We start from the raw sequence: 14,195 nt of genomic DNA, 5'->3' as shown, positions 1-14,195 counted from the left end.
TCAACTGCAAACAGAAGTAACAAAGGCTGTTTTACGTAGGTAAAAGACATTGAAATATTCTGAAATTATAAATGTTCTCTAAGTGCAAGCTGTTATGTAACACATACATCAAAAATTCAAATCTATAAGGTAGAAAACTAGGATTGCAACAGAGCTTTCTGTAAGTAATTTTAAGGGCAAAAAGGGTTAATATATTTTACACACACACATTTCAACCATTGTAACCAAAATTGGCCAATGGGCTTCCTTCAGTGCTAAATTCAAATTCACTCATTCCTAAGGCATACAAATGGCAGAGATTTTTGAGATAAGTTAGTCCTACTTAGTCATACTTTGACAAAATATCAGCCACAGTGACTATTAAAGTGATTGGAAAATGCAGAAAGAAAGGGGGGGGGAGTGGAAGGTTTGACAGGAGTCTGCCTTTTCAATCTTGAGAGACAACCTTTATCTGTTTTATATTTAGGGACTAAATTTAAAAGAAAGGAAACACTTAAATCCCAAGAAGGGCCGTTATTCACAGAACAGTTAATGCCATTTTGAAATCTAGATCTATAGTACCCCATAGGACACCTGTGTAGTTTAAAACATGCAGGCTAAGACTCAATAGTAATTACTGCTAAACGCATATGCCATGGATTTTGCTATATACTTTACATCATTTGTCTCATTCCTCTACAGCCATATGAGACAGGCAATATTACTATCCTCCTTACACTACAGATGAGGATAATAGTTCAGTGAGTTTATCTCAAATATGTGAAGTTGAACAGTCATGAAAAGACACCATCAGTTTCTGAAGGCAAGTTCTACAAAGGGAAGAGTAAGGACAATTTAAAAAGAATGATCTAGTTGTCAGTTTAATACTTTAGCACATATAGCATTGAAGTAGGCTTCTAGAACTGTTTTTAGAGGGTATGTATTATTTAGAAAAATCATAGAAATACCACTTGAAAATTTCTTCCCTTTGTGTTAGATCTAACTGAAATTCTGCTTTCCTCTGCATACAACACTACAAAAAAAAAAAAGGACAAGAATGAAAGAAAAGCTGTGTTTTTACTTGGGCAGTAATGTATACTAAAAAGCTAATATAGCAGAACCATAATGTGGAGTTTAGGTTTGGTTTGAGCTTTTATAAAATCATTTTAATGTAACAATTTTGTATATATTGCATCAATGCATAATGACTTTTCTTAATAAAGTATTAAATTGAAATCACTTTCCCTGTTCGTTGCTATAACTGAGGAGAAACGTAAAACATTTTTCATTTATGAAACCTGTCACAACACATTAACACACAAGTGAATAGAATTTCTCTAGAAATCTTTCATGAAGAAACTCTGAAGTTTTGCTTCCATTGCACAATATGTCTTTTTTTTCCGTATATCTTTCCCATGTAGATTTTAGTATAGCATAGATGTTAATAACAAGACTAGGCACTGTAAGTGGATCACCAGTGTCTAGCTCTGTGACCCTGAGAAAGTTGTTATTTAACCTCTGTGATTTTCATTTAGAAAATGGGGACCACAAAGTAACTTTCAATATATAATTAATGTAGTTTCTTAAATACTTCTTGGCAACTAATGAAACAAAAATAAAATTAGCTTACCACACCCTATAATTGTAAGCTTCCTGGAGATAGGATTTCGGTAAATGAATCATTTTTGATCTCCTAAAAGTACTTTGCATAGTGCTGGCCATACATTTTTATTTTCTATTTCTACTTTTTAATTTGGTTCTTGGAAATTTTACATAGTTTACATTGCTTTGTGCTGAGTCTTATTTATTCAGGAGAAATGACACAAACTTACTGCTATTTTCAATGTTTGTATATATGACTTACATCATTCAATGTGAATAAGAAACCGGGGGTATTGGTACTGTGATATTTACTATAAATATGTTATGCTGGTTAAATTTAGAAATTCAGAATTCAAAGTGATTTTTTTTCTCTTTCCTAACCAGAAATATTTCACATTGTACAGAAGAAAAAAAAAACTCATGGTCTTCCCATTTTGACATGAATATTTGCCGTTCATTAACTGGAAATTGCCTTTCTTATTGTAAACAGATACACCCTCTGTAAAATGTTCTATAAAAAATGCTGGGTTTGATCACGAAGAACTGAACCAGAATCCCAGGTTGCTTAAGATTAGTTATATATGAAGTGCAATTTCCACTGAACTAAAACCTTCATGTTGTGAATATTTATCTAGTTTCAAATTTGTCAAGGTATTTGAAAAGTTTAATTGGTTTATACCCAAGGCACTGGAGCAAAGGAAAATTTGCTTTCTTGAGATATTTACATGTACTTTTAAAAATGTCCCCATAGAGTTGTTCTTTTGAGTGATCATTAAATTATTGTGAAGTGAAGCCATCCCAGGTATGATCCTAATGACTGAATTAGAAGAAAGTAATCAATCATCAATCAATCATTTTGTTGACTGTACCTTTTTTCTCTGATTTATCGGAAACTTTTCCTCCAATGGGAGAGTAAGTAGTATCCATGGACTCAGTGCCTCTGTCCCCTTTGCTAACTCCATTTTCGTAGAGCTGTCCTTCAACTGGTTGCAACTGCCAAGTCAGGCCGAACAAATGCACTGCTGCAAGAGAACAAGCCATACATTAACTTATTCCAGACTTACTGGGAATTTTATTTTTGCACCTAAAAATATCCTGTCCAGCTTTCTTTTAGTGAAGTCCAGCTACTTGGACTTTATACCTACACTGTAGCTACTGCTTTTACAAGTAGCCATTACTAAATTTTGAGGTCAAAGACATCTGAGTGATACAATTAGAAGTTGGAGTATCAGTTATCTGTTAAGGTGGGATTGGATGTGGTTATTCAAAGCTGTGGATCCTCCTTTTTCATTCATGTAATTCTACTATGCATACAGAAACTATTGCAAAGTAGTATGGACAGGCTATTACAAGAACATGGAAATGTTTTCTCTAAATCTCTGATTTAATTCAGCAAATATTTCCTGAATGCCTAGTATGTATAAGATTCCATGATACATGTTGCAGTTGTTAAAAACTTAGATGCCTTTTAGGGTAGAATTTCATAGTATTGCCAATACAGAGGGCTATTATTATAATAATGTTACTATTACAAAAATATTGTGCAAAATAATTGACATTATATATGTTCTAATTGCTGCAATGTTAAAAAAAAAAAGTACCTAACAATGGTCACTGTACAGGAAAATGGGCATTCTCACACATTTTCGATGAGAAAACAAAAATACAATGACTTTGGGTGGGCAATGTGCTACCACTTATCAAAAAAATCTTAAAATTTGGTTTAGCGTTTGAGTCAGCAATTTTGTTTCTATGAATTAAGTATGAACACTAAGAAATGACAAAGCTGTCAGTTATGACATCTGAAAATAATGTTACAAAGTTATGGTCAATTTCAATAGTCAGAGGAGATTAATAACTGATGACACAATAAATAATTCAAGGTAATATGGCTACTAAAATCACTTAGCAGAAGATCATGCAATACCATGAGAAGTACTCATGATACAGCTAATGAAAAATATCAGACTACAAAACAGTATGGATAATATGATCTTTATTATGTGAGTATGTGCATATGTTTTTGTGTGCAGTGAGAAACTACTGGGAGGATCTAAATATGTTAACAGCATGGGCAGCTTAAATTTTATTCTCTATGACTTCTATATTAAAACAACATTTTAAAAAAAAGTTTTAATTAGTTTTTAATAGGTTCAATGTGGATTGTAGATACAAATTCTACAAATGTTATTTCCTTCTCCACCCCCTTTGTTCTTTCTCTTCCTCTCCCACCAAACGTACACGTTCTGAAATACTTTTTACAATGGACATGTAGGCTGTTAATCATCTGAGGGAAAAGTATACTTTTAAGAAATGTTTAGAGAAATAATAGGCGAAAACTGATTGGATTGATGAAGGATGAGCATATAAAGTAATACTGGACATGGACTTTGAAGGATTTTGTACCCTTTTTCTCAGATGGCAAGCACCATACATTTTTGGTAGGTTTTGATGGTTGACAGTAATGCATGGGGACAGGAGGCAGATTCAATACAGTACTGTTTTGTAAGCATAGGAAGTATTTGAGGCAAAGGAAGTTTAGGAAGATCACTGGAAACTTAGTTATGTGTAGGTGGTAGTAGAAGTTAAAGTTAGAAGGGCAGATTAGGGTCAGACTGCAGAGGAGATTGTCAATCTATGCTAGTTGCCTCCAATTTATTAGGAAACAGAGAGGCATAGCTATTTTCTGAACAGATGAGTAATATGATCAGAGTTCTCTTTAGGAATATTTGTTAAACAGCAATGAAGAGCACTGAAGGTCTTCAGGAAAATAACCAGAACACCCTTTATACAAAAATCCAGCAGCAGTGTGGAGGAAGATGAATTAAGGCCTATTTGCAAGGAAAGTAATTGATAGGACTTGCAACAATGTATGGAAGAAGTAATTAGTGCTGCAATCAGGATGGTGTCACATGAGTGTCTCAATTATGTGCACTGAGAATCTACAGAAGGAAACTCTTTAAGAATAACTTGCAAAAATGGCATCCTATGATTTGGCAGCAAGGAGTGTAAATGTCAGTGAGTGAGTGAGTGAGTGAGTGTGTGTGTGTGTACATAAGCTCATGCATATGTGTAGGTGTACTGGAGGGAGGCATAAGCAAAGATTTCAGCCTGAGTAAATGAAAGAATGACAGAACATGAACAGAGCTGGGGATTCTTCATTTAGCCCACTATTTGCTAAACATAGTTAACACCAGATGCTTTATTAAATGGTAGCTGGTGGAGTACATGTGAAGAGATAGCAATAATGCAGATAATGCAGTAAACTTGGCTTTGAGAATGCTGGATTCAGGGTCTGATGAATCATCCAGAGATGCTCATCATTTGAATTTTGAAATTATGGGGAAAAAGAAAAAAAACCTTAAAGCTAAAACAAGACTACAAAGTCATATGTACATAGAGAGAAGAGCTGAAGTTTTGAGTGAATGAGGTCACTGAAGAGAGGGAATGTTAGAAGAGAACAGTGTCTACGGCAGAAGCTGGATAAATCATTTTACTTGTTTTTATACTGCATTTTGCAACATCAACCAAATCCTACCAAAGGCAATTTTTAAAAATGTGAATCTGCTCATAAGTCATTTCACATTTTTCTTTGGGTTCCTAGGCAAACTGAAATGGGATAACTTGTATGTCTCAGTCTTATATATAGAATATGAATAAGTGATCAAGAACAGAAAAGCTAGCCAGATAGCATGTTTAAAATCATCCATAGACTTTTAAAGAGACTTTTAACATACTCCTTCCAATTTATCCTTAAAACATTTACGCATTTAATTGGTTTCTACCCTTTTCTTTGGCTTAAAGCCCATGCAGCCTGAGGAGTTCTCTCTTGTAATTATTGGAAACCATTGAAATTGAAAGGATAGTGTTTCTGAGTAAGGCATAGGATGGCATGTGAATAAAGCTATTTTACCCACAAGGTTGAGATTTCCTTACCAAAGGACCCAAATTGTGTTTAATATACTCGTTATAATAAAAGTAATTTTTCGGTGCTGTAGAAAATTTGGTTCATTTCATGTCCTAAATTATTTCAAAACAAAAACCCAAAAAGAGATAAAAAAAAAATGACTGACTGATCTATATTGGTGTTGCCTTAAATTTGGTTTATAAGAGCCAACTGCAGGCATCTTTCTCCCATTTCACCTTCAGTGACCAGCTGACAATGAAATAGGCCTTTATACCTCAGCAAATGCTGTAAAGAATGGCATTTATATAAAAAGATTATTGTTAAACATTTATAAACACAGCACTAAACAGTTATATGTACTTTCATGGAAAGAGCTTTAACATTTCTCTGGAAAGGAATATAGAAAATTGCAAATGCAATGATCTCATTTAAACATATGTGAACACACAGATAATTGAAAGGAGGCATAGCAAACTCTCAGTCTTTAGAGAGGAGAACCAGGGGAACTGGAAAGATACTTTAGGCATTTTTACAATATTGTTAATAACTTCTACAATGATAACGTATTCATTAATCTATGCTTAAATATACTACTCAATAAATCTTTTTAAGCCAAATAAACAGATGTACCAATTTATTTTATTGCTGATTTCTCTCTAAAATGGAACTGAAAAACATTTTTTTTGAAGCAGAAGTGGCCAGCATTGTAGCATAGTGGGTAAATTCACCTCCTGCAACGCATACATTCCATATGGGTGATGCTTTGTGCCCTAAGTGCTCTGCTACCAATCCAATTTTGTGCTAATGGCCTGGAAAAGGCAATACAAGATGACTCAGTCCTTGGGCCCCTACACCCATGTGGGAAACCTGGAATAAGCCCCTGGTTCCTGGCTTTTGTCTGGCCTAGCCCTGGCCATTGTGGCCACCTGGGGAGTGTATCAGGAAATAGAATACCTAAGATTTTCAAAAAATAATTAAAAAAAAAAAGCAGCAAAAGCACTTAGTAATTTAATGTGAATAATGCCCAAACACATGAAACAGATAAAAGAGAACGCTTTCAGTTGAGCGGAACCGGGGATCTCAAAAGCCTTGTCCCAAAGGATATAGTTTACAAATAAATGGCTTTAAAAAGTATTTTTGATATATCTGAATTAGTGAAATTTGGGCTACTGAGACAGACTCTTTTTTAGGAATTTACATTGAGTGGAGCATCTTTCTAGTGTTATGTCAAGAGCCAAAGCTGTTTTCCATGTCATCCCATGACTTTTGGCACTTTGACTCTATTATCTCAGAGATGATACGTGAATCAGTTTGGATTTATTATTATTTGAGAAGAATATTTTTAGAGAGAAGGGGAGAAGGGAGACAGAAGCAGAGAGAGAGAGAGAGAGAGAGACAGAGATGAAAAATATTTCATACACTGGTTCCAACTGGCCACATCAGATAGAACTGAGTCAATTCAAAGCCAGGAGCCAAGAGTTTCTTGCAGGTCTTCCACGTCAGTTCAAAGTCCCAGGACTGGTATGTTCTGCTACTTTACCAGACATATTAGCAGGGAACTAGATTGGAAGAGAACAACTGGGACATGAACTGGCGCCCATATAAGATGCCAGTGCTACATGAGGATTATCCTATTATGCCATCATACTTTCCCCAAATACAGCTAATAACAAATAGGTCATTTATATTAAATATAGAAGTGAACTTAAAATGTCAATATTTTTTGAAAGCAAATGTGACCCTGTTTCAGGGATTTTTACCTTACATCTTCAAAATTTTCTAGAAAATGACTCCCCCAAATTGCATGCATATATATATATTTCTAATATGTATAGGTGAATATATATGAAATATATATTCATAAATATATATGAATATATATATTTAAGTATATATGTGAATATATACATATTCACATACATATAAAGTTTGAAATATGTTGAACCAATACAGTTTTTATCATTATGGCTGTTGCAGCTTCAAATCACTTTTCTTCCCTTTATTGTCAGCATTTCTCCCAAACAGTTCTGTTATGTGTCTTGCTTCATGCTCCTTTGGGCTAGGGAATGCTACAGCTTTTGTACTTCACATCCAAAGCTTGTCAAAGCTACAGATCTACTTGTATGTTGGACAGTTCCTTTCCTGCAAAATATACCAAGTGCATTACCCAGATGGTGACCCCTGATGACTTCAGGCTTTCAACTTAACTCCTATGGGAAGCAATTTCACTAGGCTGATGCTTCAGTGGACACGATGTGAGACTAGATGCTTTTGCAATAAGGAATAACACTGCAAAAATAAACGCTACCTGAATTAAATGCAGTGACTGCAAACATTACAGCAACCAGGTTATCTTTCCATCTTAAAATAAATCCCATTTTTATTACATTAAACATCAGATTGGTATATAAGTGAACTATAGCCCTTTGACAAATTACCTTCAGATCTTGGTTTTATCCTGGTAATAACCAGATTACATGCAGGATTGAAAACCATTAGTTCTCAGAGAAGCATTTTTCAAGGACTAAATAAAGGAAGTAATGCATGTTTATTTATGGCTCCTTACTTTGCCTCAGCAGTTTCATTCAAGTTTTCCCTTTCTTGCCTAAGGTTATACATATACATTTTCTACCAAAAATATTATCTCTGCTTGCACTACATCATGAACATAAATAAAACATACTTAAATGTCCCCTTTCAAAGTAATTTGAATCTAGTCAATATGGCTTTGAGATCCTTTTCAAACATTTTTGAAAGCCTGAAAAGCTGTTGTGTCGGGTATAAGTAGAATTTCTTTTGAAAGAAAGAGCTTCACTAATTTTGAAAAAAAAGCAAAACAGAAAAAGCATTTTAACTTCAACAGTTTTACATAACACATTTTACAAGCCTGTCATGATGAAGTAGTAAAATTAAATACCAATTAACGAAAGATAGAGACAATACAACAGAGGCAATGAGGACCCCTTTTTTATTGTTCCACATGTTTGAAAACTTATTTTTACTTTCCTAAAAGAAATGAATTTTTCTCTATTGCAGTACACTTTTTTTTGCATTAATGTGGTCCTTTCTTTATCCAATACCAAGGCTAGGAAAAATTCTATCAAAGTAATAAATCATTTTAATATTCTAGTTCTATATTACATTATCTTAAAACTTACATTTACTATGTATTTTATATTTGCTATTCCACGGTTGCAGCAATATTTATAAATAACATGTCTATTTGGGAACCTTATCACAGGTTTAATATATGATCTCCATTTGCAGTTGCATAACAGGCCCATCTGTGTACTCCTTATCAGACACAATTATTTAGTGGTTTCATCTTAAGTTAGAGCACCAATAAATACTTTCCATAACTCAAGTCTTATTTTTTTCTATTATTTTATTTTTTTGCTTTGTGGAATGAGGAAAATAAGCAAAGTAACGATGGACACATTTTAAAAATTAGTGACTATGGCATCAAAAATATCACCCTAGACAGGGGTCAGTACTTCAGTTCATCCTCAGAGTTTTCTTCTCCACCACCCCTGCCCCCATTTTACTTCATTTTCTTCTAGACTTATTTTCTCTATTACTACAGTCCAAACGGCTTCATCATTATTAGTGACAGAAATTTAATTTCCAAGTAGTTTCTTACCATCTTTCCCAGTTTGATTACTTGTTGATACTAATTGCCCATTTTTTTCTTTAAAGAAATACAAATAAAACAGATCACTTTGGAGAATAAGAAATGGACTTGTGCAGATATTGCCTTCTCTGAATAATTTGATCCATATGCATTTAACTTTTAAAATGGGCATGTATTCATTGATTTATGTCCACAACCTCTACTGAATAATGCTTCAAAGCTCGCTACTCTGGAACAGGCATTCATGCTAGTGGGTGGATAACTATATTTCATATTTGAGTCTCTGGGAAGAATTCCTGGGTCCAGACTTTAGCAAGCTTCTTGCCAATGCTCATCCTTGAATGGCTCAAGCAAGTGGTTTCTGCCAACTGGAAGAGAAACTTAGGATTGTTCTCTCATCTTTTAGTTCAGCCTGCCCAATTCTGGCAATTGCGGGTGCTTGGAGAATGGACAAGCAGGTGTGAGGGCTCTCTCTGTCCCTTTCTCTCTCATGTTCCTCTGCTCTCAATTAAATAGTCTAAATTAAATACAATGTAAACCTCACTGTTTTGATTTAGCATCATGCATTCACAGCCACATGTATATTGTATGTGTCCTTTTGCAAAGTTTCAGATATTAAGATTTTTAAAACCCCTTCAATTACATTATTGTTCACATTTGACATTAAAGAGCAAGGCTTTTGTGAGCCTGGGGAGGCAGCAGACATAACACATAAGATGGAAGAGACATGAGTGGTACAAAACTACTAAGCATTCTTAGCTACATTTTATGATCACATAGAGACATACAGAGAACAAACACTGATAACCCAGTGTGTCCTTGATTTTTTTTTTTTTTTGAGGTGACACCTTGCAGTGTTCCTCTGGAAGTCATCAATGCATTATCAAATGCAGCTGATTTGCATTTGGGATCCTGAAGCCTTCTCCTTCCTTTATGCATAATTATTTGTTGCCTGATAACACTGGTCGCAAAATACTTTATTCCCCTCTCCTCCCGGAATTTACACTGTACCTAAAGGGAAACATTTGACATTTGATATACTAAGGAACCAATATTCCTTGGTTCAAAAAGTACTTTGCTGGTAAACCTTTTACTTTGACCTTGAACAAGTTACTTAATCTGTATATCCTCACCATTAAATGTGAACAATAGTACCTTCCACATAAGGTTTCTCTGAGGAGTAAATAAATCAGTACATGTTAAATACCTGGGAAAATGCCTGCCATACACTTTATAAATGCCCAACAAAATTTTACCCATTATTATTCAAGGCAGTTCAATTTCGCTCTTCAGCTAGCCTTTCAAAAATCATCCTACAAGTAGAGAAAGGCAAAAGATTATTTGCTCATTGAATCTACTGCTTTGCCACTGTAGGAGAGGACTGTGTAATTGTGATTATCTGGAGAGCCGAAGAATGTAATACAAATAGAGAGGGACATGAGCTTTTAACAATTGTTAGCTGCCATCTTCTCACATTTACAAAGAGAAAATGCTCACTTATTTTCCTAATTCCAAATCCAAGATTTAGTTATAGCATATTCACTTCTCTTACCAGACCCGATCACAGTTCCTAAGTTGTCCATTTCCCTTCTGCATCATGACAGTCACTGGTGTCTGAAGTTGCAAGTTTGAATTTTTGTATAAAAAAGTTTTCAGAAACTATAGAAGCCCTATTATATTCAAAGATAGTTGCATTTGTTAGTAGATTTCAGGCTTTGGAAAGATTAGTTGTAGCACTTAGAGTCTCATTTTAGGGAATATAACTAAGAACCCTAACATAGTCATATACTACAAAATGGGTCTCAAGAAAAAATTTTCACATGATTTATCTAGCATAATAAGTATGCCATCCTGAGTGATGGTTTCAACTCTAGAGAACTGATCTGTACTGGTAGGGGAATCTATCTGCAACACAATAAAATCATAGTGTATTTGAGTTTAACATAACCAGATTTCATGAGTATAGTTTGAAACAAAGAGGGGAGTACTTTTGAAGTGAAGAAATCTAGGAAATACTACCTCAGTTGGGTGACCAATTTTACTATCAACAGTGATAATATGTACATGATAACAGATATCCTTGATATAAATGTGATAATAGCCCCTCTGTGGTCTTACTAAAAAACAGAATTTGAGAAGCACTATGCTGAAAAAAAAAGTCATTGGTACTAAAACCTTCCAAAGTCATCTAGGATCTAAGACAGGAAGCCATTATAAGACAAGAGGAAGTTTGGAAGGCATGGCACACAATGTAATATCCTATCCTGAAACTGAACAAGATAGCACTGAAGTAAACCAATCAAGTTTCAAGTTCAGTTAAGAGTAATCAGTGTTGGGTTCTTAGTTGTGACAGATGCAGCATGATAACACAGGACATTAACAATAGAAAAAAACGACATGAAGAGTTATTAGAGATTTTCTATACCAGTTTTTAAACTTTCCTGTAAATACAAAAGTGTTCTAAATTAAAACCTTATTTTTCAAATAATACACCATGAACAAATTATTTGGTTGAATGTCTTATGTAATATAAGAGGAAATTGAGCCCTACAGAGGGCAAATGTTTTCTCCTAGGATATGGAGAGCTGACACTAGGACTGTATTTCTCTATCTCAGTCTTGTTGCATCAAATCACACTGCTTCTTGTGTTACTCAGGGCCAAGAGAAGATGTGATCCATTTCTTCTTTTAAATGACATTTAGTACTGAAGTAATTTGGCTGGAATATTGGACTAATGAAGCCAATTTCATAGGTTAGATTTTATGACAACCAGTTGCTTCCACATAAGACAAAAGATTCTTTTTGTCATGAACTGATTATTCAAATTAATTTTGTTCATCCATTATAGATAAGTGCAAAGACAAGAACTGAAAGATTTATAAAAATGCCTAAAATTGTAAATACATGTATATCAGTTAAAAAGTCTTAATAAGGACCCTTCTACTTTATTGGATTTACAGGGTCATATATAACTGAGGTCAAACATGCCCTATGTATTTTCTACTGGTTCTAGTATCTCTTCACTTTTTAATGTTAATTTTCTTAGCATTTGCTAAAAACTGGTCCCACTGTTGTCCAAAATTTGTTAATTTATTTTTGAAGTACAGTCATGTTTCTCCTTAAAAAATCCAGTTGGTGATAAATTTACTCAATTTGATTAGATCCCAGAAATTTAGTCTAATTTTTATTATCCCCAGAGATGTCAGAGTTGTGCAGCATCCTATGGCATCCTATATGAGCAATAGTTTGAGTGTCAGTTACCCCACTTCTAATCCAGCTCCCTACAAATGCTCCTGAAAAGGTAGTGGAAGGTGGCTCAAGCCCATGGCCACTGCCACCAATATGGGATTTCTGAATGAAGATCCAGGCTTCAGCCTGGCTCAGTTTCTGCCATTTGGGAAGTGAATCTGTGGCAGGAAGAAAGATATTTCCTAAAACAACTAGCCAAAATATCAATAGATGAAGGTAAAAAAATTTACTCAGTCTCTCAGTCAGTTCTCACTATTTTCCCATGGTTTGAGACTGTAACTTTAAAAAAAAATTATGAACTTATTTATTTGGGGGGGGGGTATGGAAAGCAGAGGGAAGAAGGGAGGGAACAAAGGAGAGCAAGGTTGAGAGAGGAAATCTCCCATTAGCTGGTTCACTCCTCAAAGAATACAATGACTGGGACTGGGCCAAATCGAAACCTAGAACCAGAAGCTTCTTTCAGGTCTCCCAAGTAGGGGTAGGGGCCCAACTTGGGTATATCAGCAGCAACTTTCCCAGGTGTGTAGGTATGGAGTCAGGCAGGAAGCACAGCAGAATGAACTGGAACCAGTACTCCGATGATATGGCTTATTGGTGTCATAATCAGTGGTCTCACTGCACTACAATGCTAGCTTTAAGAGAGACCATTATTTTGATTCTTTATATATATATTATAGTTTATGTTAGAATATCCAATATACAAAATTACTTATAAATTGATTACTACCATTTGAAACCTGTAGAAGAAACATGAACTAAAGATATCAATGGACAATTCACAAATGAAGAAAACGCATATTAATACTGACAAGGTGGGCTTTGGGCACAGTTGCTTAAGTCACACTTGGAATGCATGCATCATGTACTGGGGTACCTGATTTGAATTCTCCAACACATCCTGGGAGTCAATGCCACCTATGTATGAGGACTGATGGAGTTACAGGTTTATGGTTTTGGTCTAGCCTACTCTAGCTTTTGTAGGCATTTGTCTCTGCCTTTCAAATAATCATGAAAAATAAGATGAAAGGAGCTAGCATTGTGGCACAGTAGTTTAATCTGCTATTCATGACATTCAAATCTCACACTGCAATCTTTGATTTGAGTCCCAGCTACTTTGCTTCTAATTCTGCTCCCTGATAATGCACCCAGGAAAGCAGTGTAAGATGGTCTGACTACTTGAGGCCCTCACGACCCATGTGAGAGATACAGATGAGGTTTATGTTTCCTGGATTCAGGCTGGCCCAGCTCTGGCTCTTGCAGACATTCATGAAGTGAATAACCTGATGGAAAATCTCTTTTTGCCTCTATCTGACCTCTCTGCATATGACTCTGTCATTCAAGTAAATGGGTGAAGCCTAAAAATTAAAAATAATTTGAAATTAACAGATAAAATATAAACCATCCAACTACAGTGGGAATTTAAAATTCAAATGAGAAGGATATCAGCAAGATGGTACACTGAGAGTTTTGGTGCTCGCCCTCTCAAATTTCTTCACAAGACCTAGGGAACCAGGTCAGAGATTACAGCATGAGTGGCACAAGAAGTAAGAAAAGCTACATTGAAGAAAATTGGAAGAAGTTTCATAATACCTATATCATCCTCTCCCAAACCTATGTAGTATATGTGGAGAAAAATAATAAATGGTGGAGGGACAGTGAATGGGCACTCAACTTCATTGCAAGCTCATGTCTCAGATCAATACCAGCCAACACTGGTGTCAGGCTGGATTCTGTGGGTCAAGGCTCCAGGTCAACTCCAGTGTAACTACAAAGAAAAAAGCTGCTTTAGGTACACATGATAAATAGAAATGTATGGACGCATATGAC

General features: G+C 35.1%; 1 protein-coding gene across 3 annotated transcripts in view; it reads right to left on the bottom strand.

Annotated features, from left to right (window-relative positions):
* TENM1 (teneurin transmembrane protein 1) overlaps nucleotides 1-14,195 on the bottom strand; it is a 531,802-nt gene that overhangs the window by 269,275 nt on the left and 248,332 nt on the right. For 2 of the 3 annotated variants that reach the window (XM_040999695.1, XM_040999697.1), the window contains exon 6: nucleotides 2,451-2,603. In XM_040999695.1, the coding sequence (XP_040855629.1) occupies nucleotides 2,451-2,603 (153 nt within the window). The remainder of the gene's footprint in view (nucleotides 1-2,450; nucleotides 2,604-14,195) is intronic. The other variant, XM_040999696.1, reaches the window with a different exon arrangement.

Source organism: Ochotona curzoniae, unplaced genomic scaffold (genome assembly GCF_017591425.1).
Source record: "Ochotona curzoniae isolate NIBS_2020 unplaced genomic scaffold, NIBS_Ocur_1.0 scaffold_1852, whole genome shotgun sequence".
Classification (NCBI taxonomy): domain Eukaryota; kingdom Metazoa; phylum Chordata; class Mammalia; order Lagomorpha; family Ochotonidae; genus Ochotona; species Ochotona curzoniae.
Note: the sequence above shows the minus strand (reverse complement) of the source record. Positions and strands in the feature narration are given on the sequence as shown.